Source organism: Macaca thibetana, chromosome 11 (assembly GCF_024542745.1).
Source record: "Macaca thibetana thibetana isolate TM-01 chromosome 11, ASM2454274v1, whole genome shotgun sequence".
In the NCBI taxonomy this organism is placed as follows: Eukaryota; Metazoa; Chordata; class Mammalia; order Primates; family Cercopithecidae; genus Macaca; species Macaca thibetana.
This window is the reverse complement of record NC_065588.1, coordinates 32,325,181-32,342,484: the sequence shown is the minus strand read 5'-3', so window position 1 is coordinate 32,342,484 and position 17,304 is coordinate 32,325,181. Positions and strand designations below refer to the sequence as shown.

At 46.2% G+C, this 17,304-nt stretch overlaps 1 protein-coding gene across 1 annotated transcript in view; it reads right to left on the bottom strand.

Moving 5' to 3' along the window:
- Positions 1–15,574, bottom strand: part of FGD4 (FYVE, RhoGEF and PH domain containing 4) — a 263,589-nt gene extending 248,015 nt beyond the window's left edge. The window contains 1 exon segment of the mRNA XM_050748560.1: positions 15,190–15,574. Coding sequence (XP_050604517.1) covers positions 15,190–15,436 — 247 coding nt within the window. The 5' untranslated portion in view covers positions 15,437–15,574.
- Between the last annotated feature and the right edge of the window lie 1,730 nt (positions 15,575–17,304).

The following is a 17,304-nucleotide window of genomic DNA, read 5'->3' as shown; positions in this document are numbered from 1 at the left end:
TACATGTGCTGTGGTGGTTTGCTGCACCCATCAACCCATCATCTACATTAAGTATTTCTCCTAAAGCTATCCCTCCCCTAGCCTCCACCCTGCTGGTAATTATTTTTAACCAAACTTGGCTATGATTTTTTAAAATTTTTTAATTTTTTTGGAGACAGAGTCTTACTCTGTCACCCAGGCTGGAGTGCAGTGGTGCAATTATGGCTCCACTGCAGCCCTGACCCCCCAAACTCAAGCAATCCTCCCACCTCAGTCTCCTGAGTAGTTGGGACTGCAGGCATGCACCACCGTGGCTGGCTAATTAAAAAAAAAAAAATTCTAGAAAAGGGGTCTCTCGACAGGCGCAGTGGCTCACACCTGTAATTCCAGAACTTTGGGAGGCTGAGGCAGGCAGATCACAAGGTCTAGAGATCAAGACCATCCTTGATCTTGATGGATGGTGAAACCTCATCTCCACTAAAAATACAAAAAATTAGCTGGGCATGGTGGGTGTGCCTGTAATCCCAGCTACTCGGGAAACTGAGGCAGGAGGATTGCTTGAACCCAAGATGCGGAGGTTGCAGTGAGCCGAGATCGTGACACTGCACTCCAGCCTAGCGACAGAGCGAGATTCCATCTCAAAACAACAACAACAAAAACGAAAAGGGGACTCCCTATTGCCCAGCCTGGTCCTGAACTTCTGGTTTCAAGCAATGCTTCCACCTAGGCCTCCCAAAGTGCTGGAACACAGGTGTGAGCCACCATAACCAGCCTACAACAATTTGATAACTTCCAATTGAAGAACACAAGGAATTTCCATCCCAAAACACGGCCTCCTGAGATAATGAGTATTTTGAATTAAAAGTCCTTAGAAATCAACAGGTATTAGGAATAGACTTTTCTTCTGTCTACATAAACACCAGACAGACCCAACAAAAACAATACTTTTTCCTTCCCTCCATTATCTCACTATCTACTGTAGAAAAAATGACCAAGAATGTAACCAGACCTAATCAGACCTTTCTACAAAATAACATCTGCCTCTTGGGATCACTCCATTTCCAAAGAGAATCATTTACACATCAATCTCTGTTCCCTCATCCATTCATTCTCCACAGTAATCAATTATTACTCAGCAGAATACCAATATTCCCTATCTCCTCTTCCCCTCTGAAATAAGGTTATGTAAGTATTTGGGCCCCACTGGGACACTGGGCAATCATTCTGTGATTGTCACGTGTGCATGTTAATAAATTTGTATGCTTTTTCCCTATGTGCCTTTTTTTTATTTCCTTTTAAGATGGAGTCTTGCTCTGTCACCCAGTATGGAGTTCAGTGGCATAATATCAGCTCACTGCAACCTCCACCTCCTGGTTTCAAGCGATTCTCCTGCCTTAGCCTCCCAAGTAGCTGGGACTACAGGCGCCCGCCACCACACCCTGTGAATTTTTGTACTTTTAGTAGAGACAGGGTTTCACCATGTTGGGCAGGCTGGTCTAGAACTCTTGACCTCAGCTGATCTGTCCACCTTCGCCTCCCAAAGTGCTGGGATTACAGGCATGAATCAATGCACCCAACCAGTATGCCTTTCTGAGTTGATTTTTACACCGCTCTGTACTTGCAACTTGATAAGCAATGACCCCTCAATATTCTTCAGTTTGGGGTATCTTATAATTTATATGGTTCCACATGCAGACTTTTCACCTCCTAGCATGTGTTTGTTGTTGTTGTTGTTGTTTTAAGACGGAGTCTTGCTCTGTCCCCCAGGCTGGAGTGCAGCGGCGTGCTCTCGGCTCACTGCAACCTCCGCCTCCCAGGTTCAAGCAATTCTCCTGCCTCAGCCTCCTGTGTAGCTGGGATTGCAGGTGGGCGCCACCACACCCCGCCTGTATGTTTTAAAAATATAAAGGCGTGGCCAGGCACGGTGGCTCACGCCTGTAATCCCAGCATTTTGGGAGGCGAGGCGGGTGGATTGACTGAGATCAGGAGTTCGAGACCAGTCTAGCCAACCTGGTGAAACCCCATCTCTACTAAAAATACAAAAAGTAGCCAGGCGTGGTGGGGGGTGCCTCTAATCCTACCCACCCGGGAGGCTGAGGCAGGAGAATCGCTGGAACCCAGGAGGCGGAGGCCGATCCAAGATCTCACCACTGCACTCCAGCCTGGGCAACACAGCAAGACTTTCTCCAAAAAACAAAAGAGTTCATTGTAAAGTCATTGTACCTTTTAAGACTATTATTAACATGTGGCCTAAAACAAAACCCTGCCAGAGGCCCCAGGGGACAACCTCAGCCTTGCAGAGTAGGGTGGACATTTGGCATTTTGTTCAAAGCTGCACTGAGGCTCAGTGCAGTTCCCAGAACCATGGTAGCTCCCTGGTTTCCACAGACACTGCAGTTGATGAAGGCTGACAGTTTAATTTCAATGAATGGATGTGCATGTGTGAGGCCCACAGCAACTGGGTTTGTTTTCACTCTATTCTCGCTTAAGTGAGGCAATAATACGAAGTTGACTGTGGGCTCCCAGAACACTTGCTGGTGCTAATGTCTGCACTGCCAACTGCAATTCAAGAACAGATGACAAATTCAAGACAATGACCTGCAAATGATGCCAATTTTTTTTTTTTTTTTTTTTTTTTTGAGACAGAGTCTCATTCCATTGCCCAGGTTGGAATACAGTGGTATGATCACAGGTCACTGCAGCCTCAGCCTCGCCCTTTGGGACTTCAGCAATCCTCCCACCTCACCCTCCTGAGTAGCTAAGACTACAGGCCATACTGGCAATTTTTTTTTTTTTTTTTTTTTTTTGAGATGGAGTCTCATTCTGTCGCCCAGGCTAGAGTGCAGTGGCGCGATCTTGGCTCATTGCAAGCTGCACCTCTCAGGTTCACGCCTTTCTCCTCCCTCAGCCTCCCCAGTAGCTGGGACTACAGGAGCCCGCCACCACGCACAGCTAATTTTTTGTATTTTCAGTAGAGATGGAGTTCACCGTGTTAGCCAGGATGGTCTCGATCTCCTGACCTTGTGATCCGCCTGCCTCGGCCCTCCCAAAGTGCTGGGATTACAGGCATGAGCCACCGCGCCCGGCCCATACTGGCAAATTTTTTTACTTTTTTTTTTTTTTTTTTTTTTTTTTTGAGAGACAAGGTTTCACTGTGTTACCCAGGCTGATTTTGAACTCCTGAACTCAAGCAATCCTCCCGCTATGGCCTCCCAAACTGCTGGTTTTACAGATGTGAGCTACGACGACTGGACCAAATGATGCCAAATATATTCCTCAAAACAAACATACACACAACTTCTAAAGTGTGATCAATGCATGACTACTCTAGCTTTCATAGTTCAAGTAAGATTAAATATTTGTGTCGATTTTTAAAAGATATACCTATTCCAAGGGTTACTGGTAAGGTTTAACCAACAATCACTAAGGCAATCATTTCCGGATCCCATCACAGACATCAGTAACAGGCAGCTGGGGAGACATGAAAGGTTTTTGACTATGGCAAAGATATGATACATACTCAGATTTAAGAAAAATTACTGGGGGGAGGCTGGGCGCAGTGGCTTATGCCTGTAATCCCAGCATTTTGGAAAGCCGAGGCGAGCAGATCACCTGAGGTCAGGAGTTTGAGACCAGCCTGGCCAACTTGGTGAAACTCCGTCTCTACTAAAAATATAAAAATTAACCAGGCGGGGTGGCAGGCGCCTGTAGTCCTAGCTACTTGGGAGGCTGAGGCAGGAGAATCACTTTAACCTGGGAGGTGGAGGTTGTAGTGAGCCAAATCATGCCATTGCACTCCAGCCTGGGGGACAAGAGTGAGACTTCAACTCAAAAAAAAAAAAAAGGAAAAAAAAGAAAAATTACTGGGGCGAGGAAAGAGATACATAGAATGAACAGTAACACTATTGTTGAGAAATAGGCCAAAAATAAGGCAAAAACATTCAATGTGAAATAAAGGAAAACTGATAAGAACTGGTAGCTCATTGGGTGGCAGGTAGATTCCATTTTAAAAAAAACTTTGAAGCCAAACAAAAGCAAGGTTAGGAAAATTGCTAAGGAAAGTCAGGAGAAGGGGCTGGATTGCAATATTAAAAGAAATTGTGATTTGGTGCCCTTGGGGCATTTATGTTCATTAAGCAGGCTCTTGAAAACACGAAGTAGCTATAGATACTCTCTGCTGAACCTTCCCAAAGGGCAGATGGGACCCCCAATGATAAGGGAAGGCTGGGGAGAGGAGAAAAAGGGGATGCTGGCAGAAGACAAGAGGAGAAAGGAGAAAATGGGAAAGCCAGAGGAAGAAAGTTGAAGAACCAATGAGGTAAGAAAATCAGGATATCTCAGGTCATCAGAACCAAGACAAGAGCTTTAAGAAGGTATAAATGTCACAGAAAAATTAAGAAGGGCTGAAAATAGGCGCTGAATGCTACTTGGGAATTCACTGCTGACCTTAAAATTGCTAATCCAATGTTGTAAACACAAGTCAGTCCAAAAGAAGACAAGGAAGTGGTGAGGATGATGAAGAAGTGAGGGCAGCAAGGGAGGTCCCACACAGTAAGTTAAGTCACTGGGAGGATGGTGAGGTCGAGGCAGGTGGATCATTCAAAGCCAGGAATTCAAAACTAGTCTGGCCAACACGGCGAAACCCCATCTCTACTAAAAATTAAAAAATTAGGCTAGGTGCGGTGGCTCACACCTGTAAACCCAGCACTTCGGGAGGCCAAGGTGGGCAGATCACCTGAGGTTGAGAGTTCAAGACCAGCCTGACCAACATGGAGAAACCCCGTCTCTACCAAAAATATAGAATTAGCCGGGTATGGTGGCGCATGCCTGTCATCCCAACTACTCAGGAGGCTGAGGCAGGAGAATAGCTTGAACTTGGGAGGCAGAGGTTGCGGTGAGCTGAGATCGCACCATTGCACTCCAGCCTGGGCAACGACAGCGAAACTCCGTCTCAGAAAAAAAAAAAAAATTGGCTGGGCGTGATGGTGTGGCCTGTAATCCCAGCTACTCAGGAGGCTGAGGCAGGAGAATTGTTTGAACTTGGGAGGTGAAAGCTGCAGGGAGCCAAGATGCACTCTAGCCTGGGTAACAAAGGGAGGCTCTGTATCAAAAATAAATAAATAAATAAATAAATAAATAAATAAATAAATAAAGTCTAGGATTACCTCACTGGGGGAGGGGAGGGGAAAAAATACCCTATAAATGAGAATAAAGGGGCAAACCATGGAAGGTAACACAGGAGAAATGTCTCTGAGGACTGGGTTTACCTGCCAGATTAGGAAAAGGAGAGGGCTGCAATAAAGGAGATTATAAATCAAGTCTGAAGTGACAGGTCAGTTGAGCTCACTTCAGATACCCCAGTCTGATAAAAATTGTATATCGGCACAAATTCAGGTCTACTTCAAGAGAGAGAAGGTGGAGTTGAGACAAAACAACAAAGTAGGAAAGACCTGTAACAGATACAAAAAATGCAATTAGGAATCAAACAGAAATGAGCAAAAAGTCTGCCAGAAAGTACAGAGGGCCCAGATTATGTATTGAGGGACTATCTATAACACTCCTTGTCTTATTCCAAGCAAATCTTGGCTACCTGTCCTCAGGACCAAAGTGGGGTTTACCCATGTTTGGGAATGCACAGAAGCTTATAAACCGGGTTGTACATCAGGATCGTCTGGGTACTTGTTAAAAATACAGCTTCTTGGCTGGGCGTGGTGGCTCACGCCTGTTATCCCAGCACTTTGGGAGGCCAAGGCAAGTGGATCACGAGATCAGGAGTTCAAGACCAGCCTGGCCAAGATGGTGGAACCCCATCTCTACTAAAAATACAAAAATTGGCCGGGTGCAGTGGCTCAAGCCTATAATTCCAGCACTTTGGGAGGCCGCGGCGGGTGGATCACGAGGTCAGATCGAGACCATCCTAACTAACACAATGAAACCCCATCTCTACTAAAAATACAAAATATTAGCTGGGCGTGGTGGTAGGTGCCTGTAGTCCCAGATACTCTGGAGGCTGAGGCAGGAGAATGGCATGAACCCAGGAGGAGGAGCTTGCAGTGAGCCGAGATCGCACCACTGCACTCCAGCCTGGGCGACAGAGCAAGACTCCATCTCAAAAAAAAAAAAAAAAAAAAAAAAATTAGCTAGGCATGGTGGCAGGTGCCTATAATACCAGCTACTTGGGAGGCTGAGGCAGAGGACTGCTTACACCTGGGAGGCAGAGGTTGCTGTGAGCCAAGATCACACCACTGCACTCCAGCCTGGGTGACAGAACAAGACTCTGTCTCAAAAAAAAAAAAAAAAAAAAAAATACAGCTTCTTTAACCCTACCCCTCAGATTCTGAGTCATTATGTCAAGGGTGTGGCTAGGGATTTTTAATTAGCAATCCCAAGTAATTCTGATACAGTTGGCAGAATGACATCTGGAAACCAAGCAGATCATCAGCATTATCTAATAGACCTTTTTACGCCCGGCCCCACATCCATATATTTAAATGCATCATGTAGGCTGGGCACAGTGGCTCACGCCTGTAATCCCAGCACTTTGGGAGGCCGAGGCAGGTGGATCACCTGAGGTCAGGAGTTTGAGACCAGCCTGACCAACATGGAGATACCCTGTCTCTACTAAAAATACAAAATTAGCCAGGCATGGTGGTGCATGCTGGTAATCCCAGCTACTCAGGAGGATGAGGCAGGAGAATCACTTGAACCCAGGAGGCAGAGGTTGCGGTGAGCCAAGATCGCGCCACTGCACTCCAGCCTGGGCAACAAGGGCGAAACTCCGTCTCAAAAAATAAAAAAATAAAATAAAATAAAAAATAAATGCATCGTGTTCTAATCCTTTTTCAATCAATTTTCCAGCAAATGCATATTTGAAAAAAAAGAGATTTCAGTAAGAGCAATACAAATAATTACTACTGATTGAATTCTGGTTCTGAACCAGAACTATATGTATGTTATCTCCCTAAAAAAGGACTGACTCCAACAGCAAGTGGCCGCAGGCAGCCCCCCAATCAAGTTCCCATTCCCTCAACAAGTTCCAGTTCCTCTCCTCTGTCACCAGTTAAAACCATGAACCTAGATTTCCTTCAGCAGAGAAAAGGAATGCAAGCAAGCAGGTGACTGTGGAATAAGAGTCTCTCTCAGTGTTCTTAGGTCCACAAGTTTACATGGCTATTCATTAAAAGACCACTGACTAGGCCAGGCGCGGTGGCTCACACCTGTAATCCCAGCACTTTGGGAGGCCGAGGCTGGTGGGTCACCTGAGGTCGGGAGTTCGAGACCAGCCTGACCAACATGGAGAAACCCCGTCTCTACTAAAAATACAAAATTAGCCAGGCATGGTAACGCTTGCCTGTAATCCCAGCTACTCAGGAGGCTCAGGCAACAGAATCGCTTGAACCTGGGAGATGGAGGTTGTGGTGAGCTGAGTCCGCTCCATTGCACTCCAGCCTGGGCAACAAAAGTGAAACTCCTTCTTAAAAAACAAAACAAAACAAAAAAAACACTGACTGCTCTTTAAACTGTTCTTGGAAGGAAATATAAGAAACCTTTCCTGGTTCCAATTTCAGAGCCCATCTTTAAGGAGCTTCTAAGAAGCATTATTGATAATTAATGATATTCATGTACATGCATACCATCCATCATTTTAATGTAAATCTTTACTTGTTTAGAACATTGTATGATTCTAATAATGCTAAAGATACTTTTATATAAAAATATAATATAGATTTGTTAATGTTACAAATAACATGAGCTCTAACATATAAATGCAAATGACCTATAGGTATTGCTTTACGTTTGGCCACTCAAAGCCCTGGTAAACCTTAAGAACAGGTGTTAACAGGCATGAAAGCACTGAAGCTAGTGACATAAGTCTGAATCCTGCCTCCAAAATTTACCAGGTGCAGGGTACTGCAAAAGGACTTTCTGAAACTTCGGTTTTTTCCTTCCCTAAAATTGTAATAATACTACCTATTTTTTCAGGGTTGTTATAAGAACTAGAGGTAAAATACACATAGTCCTGGTTCAGTGCCAGAATTCAATAAATAGTACTTTTTTGTATTGCTCTTACCAAAATTTCTATCCCTCTTCCCCGAAGATGAAATTAGTATTCTAGAAGTTCTCAGGATACTGGAGTATATGTTGAAAATGTAAGCATTCCAGCCATGGTGAGTACCAGGAAAAAACAAAACAAAACTGTACTTATACTTATATAGAAAGTTTACCAAGTAAATAATGTAAAAAGTCCCTCACCGCAAAGCACCCAGATGTTGAATAAATTAAAACAGATATTCAGCTGCTCAGATACAACAAATGCATTGCTGAGCTCATAACAAAATAAAGGAGGTGCCCAAAGGGAAGCAAAAAAAAAAAAAAAAAAAGAATCCGAAACCTAAACACAAGTAACTAACTTGTAAGACCACACTGCCCAAGAGGCAAAGCCATTGCCAGGAACCTGAAAGCCTAGGGGACTAAAAGCCTTGCAGAGGACCGAAGTTTCGGCCTTGGGTTTTCACAATAGGAAAGAGCAGAACCTGAGGCCTGGGACTAAGGTTCCATAAAAGGGAGCACTGGGCCAGGCACGGTGGCTCCCGCCTGTAATCCCAGCACTTTGGGAGGCTGAAGTGGGCGGATCACTTGAGGTCAGAAGTTGTAGACCAGCCTGGCCACCATGGTGAAACCCCATCTCTACAAAAATACAAAACTTAGCCAGGTGTGGTGGCAGACGCTGTAATCCCAGCTAATCAGGAGGCTGAGGCAGGAGAACCGTTTGAACCTGGGAGGTGGAGGTTGCAGTAATCCCAGCACTTTGGGAAGCTGAAGCGGGCGGATCATGAGGTCAGGAGTTCGAGACCAACCTGGCCAATATGATGAAACCCCGCCTCTACTAAAAAATACAAAAATTAGCCGGGCGTGGTGGCGCACGCTTCTAGCTACTCAGGAGGCTGAGGCAAGAGAATCGCTGGAACCCGGGAGGCGGAGGTTGCAGTAGCTGAGATGGTACCACTGCACTCTAGCCCGGGCGACAGGGTGAGACTCCATCTCAAAAACAAAGGGAACACTGTAAGGCAGATTTTTCTCAAGCTACCTTCTATTAAAAAAAAAAACAAAAAAAACTGCCTTCCACCAAAGCAAACTGAGAAAATCTGTAGACCTATACCAAGCCTAAGTGGAAAAATAAGCGCCCCTACGCAAACCTACACTACACTACCCTGAAGTTAGGGAAATGCCGGCTATTAAATTAAAGCTGGGTTGAAAGTAAAAACAAATATTTGCTACAGAAAGGCATCTTCAATACAGACCCTTAAGAATTCCCATAAAACTAAGGAATAGTAAGGTAATAAGCCACCTTGAATGAGTCAGCAGGAACATTCAATAGACACACTCTCTGGCCAAGTGTGGTGCTTCACACCTGTAGTCCCAGCACTTTGGGAGGCTGAGGCAGGAGGATCGCTTGAGCCTGGTGTTCGAGTCTGCAGTGAGCTCTAATTATGCCACTGCACTCTAGGTGACAGAGCAAGATCCTGTCTCAAAAATAAATAAATTTTTTTTAAAAAGAGACTCTCCTCTACCCTCAAGGGCTTCAGATATTCAACTATAGAAAAGAAAAAGGCTTAAAAAAATCTGGGCCAAATACAGCATGAAATAAGAAGGCAGAAATAAATCCAAGTGTAACAGTACTTAGAAATGGACTAAACTGATACAGTAGACTTAACAAAGAATTTTTAAACTTACTTTGTGTGTGCCTGTATTTATATTCCTTTGAATGTGTGTGTGTGTGTGTGTGTTTTTTTTTTTGAGACAGAGTCTCATTCTGTCACCCAGGCTAGAGTGCAGTGGTGCAATCTCGGCTTACTGCAAGCTCCGCCTCCTGGGTTCACGCCGTTCTCCTGCTTCAGCCTCCAGAGTGGCTGGGACTGCAGGCGCCCACCACCACGCCCGGCTAGTTTTTTGTATAGAGACGGGGTTTCACTGTGTTAGCCAGGATAGTCTCGATCTCCTGACCTCATGATCCACCCGCCTCGGCCTCCCAAAGTGCTGGGATTACAGGCGTGAGCCACCATGCCTGGCCTGAATGTATGAATTTTTTATAATGGAAAAGACCACTTTGAGAGAGGGTAACCAAATGACTTCTAGATCTTTAAATTTATGGGGCCACAATAGTCAAAATGTTCCCCCTACTCCATGCCTAAAGACAACCTGGTGTCTTTTACCCTCTTTGCTCTCATAGCACTTCTTAGCAACTTGCTTAGGACTAGGACTAAAGAAGCGAACTCATTTTCCAAAGAGACTACTTTATGAATATGGTCAGAGCGCTGCTTCTGATGCCAAACGCACTTATGTTTGAATCCTGACTAATCAACTACCAGTTAATAATGCCAAGCCAGTTAGTAAAACTCTCTGTCTCAAATTTTCAGTTGTAAAATGAGCATAATGTTACCTACTCGGTAGAATTGCTATAAATTCATACACAAGCATATTTGTGTGTACCACAATACAGTTCTCAGTGTAGAAAATGCATTCAATAGGCCGGGTGCAGTGGCTCATGCCTGTAATCCCAGCACTTTGGGAGGCCGAGGCGGGCGGATCACCTGAGGTCAGGAGTTCAGGACCAGCGTGAACAACATGGAGAAACCCTGTCTCTACCAAAAATACAAAATGAGCCGGGCATGGTGGCACATGCCTGTGAACCCAGCTACTTGGGAGGCAGAGGCAGGAGAATCACTTGGACCCGGGAGGCGGAGGTTACTGTGAGCCGAGATCAAGCCATTGCACTCCAGCCTGGGCAACAAGAGCGAAACTCTGTCTCAAAAAAAAAAAAGAAAAGAAAATGCATTCAATAGCCAGTTGCGGTGGCTCAAGCCTATAATCCCAGTACTTTAGGAGGCCGAGGCAGGTGGATCATCTGAGGTCAGGAGTTTGAGACCAGCCTGGCCACTGTGGTGAAACCCTGTCTCTATCAAAAGTATGAAAATTAGCTGGGCATGGTGGCAGGTGCCTGTAATCCCAGCTACTTGGGAGGCTGAGGCAGGAGAATTGCTGCAACCCAGGGGGTGGAGGTTGCAGTGAGCCAAGATCGTGCCATTGCACTCCAATCTGGGCAACAAGAGCGAAACTCTGTCTCAAAAAAAAAAGAAAAAGAAAAGAAAATGCATTCAATGAACAGTAGCTATTATGAACATCACAGGGGACAGCATTAATTCATTAATTTATTTAAGTATCTATAGAATGTCTCCTATATGTCAGTACTAGTGGTAGACTTTTGGGGACACAGAGATGAGTAAAAATAATGACTCCTTGTGATGATACTGTTTGCTTTGTGTCAGACATTTACCTATACAATTTTACTTAATCCTGCCAGCAGTCTTATTAAGTACTGTTTGTTGGGGGGTGTGTGTGTGTGTGTGTGTGTGTGTGTGTGTGTGTGTGTGTTTAAGAGAGGGAGTCTTGGCCAGGCACATTGGCTCACACCTGTAATCCCAGCACTTTGCGAGGCTGAGGTGGGAGGATCACAAGGGCAAGAGATCAAGACCATTCTAGCCAACATGGTGAAACCCCGTCTCTACTAAAAATATAAAAATTAGCTGGGTGTGGTGGCATTGTGCCTGTAGTCCCAGCTACTTGGGAGGCTGAGGCAGGAGAATCACTTGAACCTGGAAGGTGGAGGTTGCAGTGAGCCAAGATCATGCCACTGCACTCCAGCCTGGCAACAGATTAAGACTCAGTCTCAAAAAAAAAAAAAAAAAAAAAAGAGATGGTGTATTGCTATGTTGCTCAGGCTGGAATGCAGTAGCTATTCATGGGTTCAATCATAGCATACTTCATCCTCAATCTCATGGCTTGTAGTGATTCTCCTGTCTCAGCCTCCCAAGTAGCTGAGACTACAGGAGTGCACCACTGCACTGATTATAAGGACTGTTATCTCCATTGTCCAGATGAAGAAACTTAGAAATTAAGAGACAGTCCAATTCACACAGCTAGCTATGTAAGAGGGACTAGAACGTGAGTGCTATATAACCCCAAAGCCTATGTCTTACTTGCTTCACCTTTCTGTTTCACTTAAACGGGGAGCTTCACATTCAGGAATACACGAAGGATACAGTTGGTACAGTTTATTATTTTTGCCAAAAAGCATAGAACTCTAAAAACAGCAGGGTTTAAAACCATAGAACATGACACAACAATGCTAAGCACAATTATCTGGCAAGTTCTTGAGTTTTCAGTTTTTGTTGCTTCTTCTTTAAAAGGGAAAGTAATGTTTCAATTGAGTAATGCCTACTTTGTAATGCGTTTAAATTTTGTGGTTTTCATATATAAATATTTTTCTAGGTGCTATAGAATGAACTGGCACTTTTCAGTAATTTAAATCTGGTTTACTTTTTGATGAGGGGGGAGGAACAGAATTATCTAATGATAAATAGTTCAATGAGACTATTGAACTAATAGGGAGGCAGATTTGAGTCACAGAAGAAAGCACTTTCTAAAATAGTTTTTACCCTTCCCAAAGTGAACAGGGTATGGTCATCCAGTAGTTTGAGAGTGCTTCTCAAAACACTAGATCATTCTCTCACAGATACTACAAATTTTATTATGGAAAGGGGAACGGCTGTATCTATTAAGATAATTACTTTTTGACCCTGAAAATAGCAACAAGAATTTTGAGTTTCAGCCAGTTAACAATATTGATACAATGTAACACACCTAGAAAAGGTATTGCTAGGTTCTCCATTTAAAAAAACTGCTCTGGGTTTTCTCTGAATTAAAAAAAAAAATTGGTGTGTGCCTGTAGACCCATCTACTTAGGAGACTGAGGCAGAAGGATAGCTTTGAGCCCATAAGTTCAAAGCTGTAGTGAGCTACGATTGTACCTACGAATAACCATAGCACTCCAGCCTTAGCCTGGGCAACACAGTGAGACTCCATCTCTCTCTGACTCCCCTCTCCCCTTCTCTCTCTCTCCCTCTCTCTCTCTCTCTGTTTGAGATAAGGTCTCACTCTGTTGCCCAGGCTGGAATACAGTGAAACGATCATGGCTCACTGCAGCCTCCACCTCCTGAGCTCAAGGGATCCTCCCACTTCAGCCTGCACCGGGTCATTTTTTGTAGAGACGGCGTTTTGAAATGTTCCCAGGCTGGTCTCAAACTCCTGGGCTCAAGCGATCCTCCCCCTCGGTCTCTCAAAGTGCTGGGATTACAGGCGTGAGCCCCCGTGCCAAGCAACCCGTCTCTTAAAAAAAAAAAAAAAAATGCCTGGCCAACATGGTGAAACCTCGTCTCTACTAAAAGTACAAAAATGAGCTGTGCGTGGTGGCAGGCATCTGTAACCCTAGCGACTCAGGAGGCTGAGGCAGGAGAATCTTGAAATCAGGAGGCAGAGGTTGCAGTGAGCCGAGATTGCGCCACTGCACTCCAGCCTGCAGGACAAGAGCAAAACTGCGTCTCAAAAAAAAAGAGAGAGAGAGAGAGAGAGAGAGAGAGAGAGAGAGAATGGAAAACAAAAAAAGCAGAGCCACCTTGTAGAAATGATTTGTAGACTGCCACAACTCCCTTTTATCCTTACCGCTAAGAGGGCACTTCCTCTTTTCACCTACTCAATGGGTTTGTAATTAAGCCAGGTGATTTTAAGTAAAATGATAAGCAATTTGAGGCCGGGAGCGGTGACTCACAACTGTAATCCCAGCACTTTGGGAGGCTGAGGCGGGCGGATCACTTGAGGTCAGGAGTTCGAGAGCAGCCTGGGCAACTACTAAAAGCAGAAAAATTAGTTGGGCATGGTGGCGCACGTCTGTAATCCCAGCCACTCGGGAGGCTTAGGCAGGAAAATCGCTTGAACCCAGGAGGCAGCGGTTGCAGTGAGCTGAGATCATGCCACTGCACTCCAGCCTGGGCGACAGAGCGAGACTCCGTCTTAAAAAAAAAAAAAAAAAAAAAAAAAAAAAAACAGTTGATGATTCACAAATTCTGTACATTAAATAACTTGAAAAACCATTAAATAAATACCTTCGATCCAAAGCAAATCATTTTCATTTGATAAGGAAGAAAACAACACCCTTCCATTAATTTGAGCGAATCACACCTACGACTGGAAGAGAGTTCAGAAACTGTTTCACTAGTGTCTTTATTCTGTAGACGAGGAAATGAAGACCGAAGGCACTGTAATTCAGTTACTTGTTTACATATGTTCTCACCTCACAATTTCTTCCCTTATCTAGTGTAGTTACATATTTTTAATTCATCATGTTTTTCTGCTCTATGCCTACTACAACTTCAGAACCAGGACTAAAAGGGAACATTTAAAAGCTCTAAAATTTGTCATATTTAAATCGTCATATTTGCTTAATCAGAATGAAATGCGTGAAAATAATTAGAATTATTTGTATTTCTGCTGCTCAAATGAAGTTTTGCCTCGTAAGCTGGTCTACATAGCAGACATCTCTGGTTACCGCATAAACGAGGGGAGGGGATTTTAATGAAGTTTTGCAAATCAAAGAAAAAAGAAATCCCTAGTTTCAAACTCGCCTGGGGAGAAGGAACACATTTACAAGACGGGGGAGATTATTTGGCCTTGAATAGATCGCCTTGAATAGATCACCTTGAGGACTTATTCGATGAGAATTCAGAAATCACAACACCGCATTACTGACATCTGAACCTATTAACATGAAAACAGCAATAATGATTCCGTTTTCTGATACCAGGAACAGCTTTCCTTGGCGCTTTTCACACACAGCCTGGGAGTCAAACGTCCCTTTAAGAAAACCCAGGCACTAAGGAGGTTTGCTCACCACACCTAAGTTGTCGGACCTGGGTGGACATCAGCCTCCCCTTCACCCTATTAGGCCTTCACCACGGCTGCCCAAAGCAGGAATTTAGCGAAGCAGCTTAAGCTTCAGTAGCTAGAAAACTGGTCTCTCCAATTCCTAACAAAAGTTAGAGAGAAAGAAAGAATTATACCTTTACTTTCTGAATTCTCTGAGAAGTGACCTCCAGGGCAAGCTCAGCGGTAGGCGGATTCTTGCCCAAGGTCCTCTGGGGGAAGGGACAGCATAGCTAAGGGAGTGGGCGGCCGAGCGCAACCTTCCACGACCAGTCTCTCGAACCAGTTACTTCCGCAGCGGGAGGAAAGGGCGCACCTGCAGGGCGCTGAGAGCGTCCCTCACTCGCACCTACGCGCCGGGGCCACCCTCCCCCCGCGCCCCAAGGCGCTTACCTGTGGTGCCTGAGGGCACCTGGCCCTTGAAGGCAGCCGTCCCCGCACGTCCCAGGTGCGACGCAGGACTGCTCCAGGGCCGGGGGACCCCGGGCGGCAGGTAGGAGGGGTTAGACTTCCGCCGGATCGCCACCCGCCTGAAGTTGGAGCCGCCCTCGTCGCTCATCTTGCCGGGCTCGACCGCCGCTCCGCGACTTCTCCCGCTGCAGTCCAGCAGCGAGCGGCCCCTGGGGGGCGTCGCCTGCATGCCCAGGTTCGGTGCGACTCCGGAGGCGCCCTCTACCGCGGCGTCTCCTCAGCGAGTGCCTCCTCTCCCTCTCCTTCCCGGGACGCTTCCTCCGGGCGTCGCGACGAGTTTGGCTGCAACTCCTCCTGCGGCAGCCGCAGCGTCTCGGTCTCTGCAGCTCCCGCACTCACTCAAAGCCGCTACCGCAGTGGCCAGGCCGGGGCTGCCTCCACCCCTTCCTCTGGAGCCAATCCCCAGCAGGCCCCCAAGGGCGGGAGAAGGAGAGCGCAGAGGGTTCAGCCTGTTGGCGCCGCCGCCGCCGCCGCCGCCGCCGCCGCCTCCTCCGGCCGGGGAAGCCGCCAAGAACTTGCAGTGCCCAGCGGACCGCCCTGGGCGCGGCCCGGGAGCTGGAGCCGGTTCGCTCTGGCCGGCCCCGCCCCGCCGCGCTACTGCCTCGCCCTTCGGCGGAGGGGAGCCGCGCGGGCGCGCACCTGCGGCCGCACACCTGGGGTGCTGCGAGGCTGGGGGCCGCGCTCACCTGCGGGCCACGCAGTGCAGTCGGGAAGAAGTCAGCTACATGTCCAGAGTGCTTGCATTCTCGCAGACCCACACTCTGAGGGTCGCATATGTGTCTCAAGCCGTTGTGCTGAACCCTTGATCTTATGTCCTAAAACTACCGAATAAGTATTTCAGATCAGCAAGGTGCTGAACCTACAGTGGGGTCACGTAACACCGCAGAGCTGGAGTCTCCGCACTGAAGTCTGTCCTTACTCCACTGAACCAAACATTTTGCCAGGGACAGAAAATGAAATAAGGGGTGTGGAAATAAACGAGCAGGGGTAGAGGTAACAATCCACAGGTTTCCAGAAAAGCAGCAGACCCTCCATTCAGGACTTCATTAGGAATACAATTTACAGTCCTTTTACTTTGTTTGTTTGTTTTGAGACAGGGTCTCGCTCTGTCACCAAGGCTGCAGTGCAGTGTTGTGATCATAGCTCACTGCAGCCTCGACCCTCTGGTCTCAAGCGATTCTACTGCCTCAGCCTCCTGAGTAGCTGGGACAACAGGGGCGCGCCACTACTGCTGGCTAATTTTTCTAGGTTTTGTAGAAATGAGGCCTCGCTATGTTGCCGAGGCTGGTTTCTAACTCCTGGGCTCAAGCAGTGCTACTGCCTTGGCCTCCCAAAGCGCTGGGATACAGGCTGGAGTCACTGCGCCCAGCCTAGAGTCCTTTTAAATTATCAAGTCATGTTTTTGTTTTTAACACCAGCTAAATACTAAGTTGAAGAAATGCTTTTTTGTTTGTATGTTTGTTTTTTAGATACCGATCACACCCTGACCCAAGCTGGAGTGCAGTGGCCCTATCAACTCACTGCAGCCTGGACCTCCTGGGCTCAAGGGATCCTACTGCCTCAGCCCCACCACTAGCGGGAACTACAGGCCCATGCCACCACACTCAGCTAATTATTAGTAGTAGTAGCATTTGTTTATTTATTCTTAGTGGAGATGAGGTTTTCCTATGTTGACCAGACTGCTCTCCAACCCCTGGACTCAAGAGTTCCTCCCACCTTGACCTCCCAAAGAGCTGGGATTACAGTCGTTAGCCACAGTGCCTGACCAAAAAAATACATTTTAAATTGACTTGCTTATCTGCATTTGAAAATTCACTAGTCTAATAAAAAAGAGGCTGTGTCCCAAAATCACACAGATAGGAGGCAAAAAGACACCATTCCAAGTACCCCAGCTCAAGCCAAGTTCTCCAGCCATCACTTCCATCTTGGAAGCCACCCCACCTTTTTTCAAATGGTCATTCACCCAAGTACCATCTCCAGTGATGTTTACAACACACTGATGACAACCAGTTACAGATTTCTTTGTTTCTTCTCCAC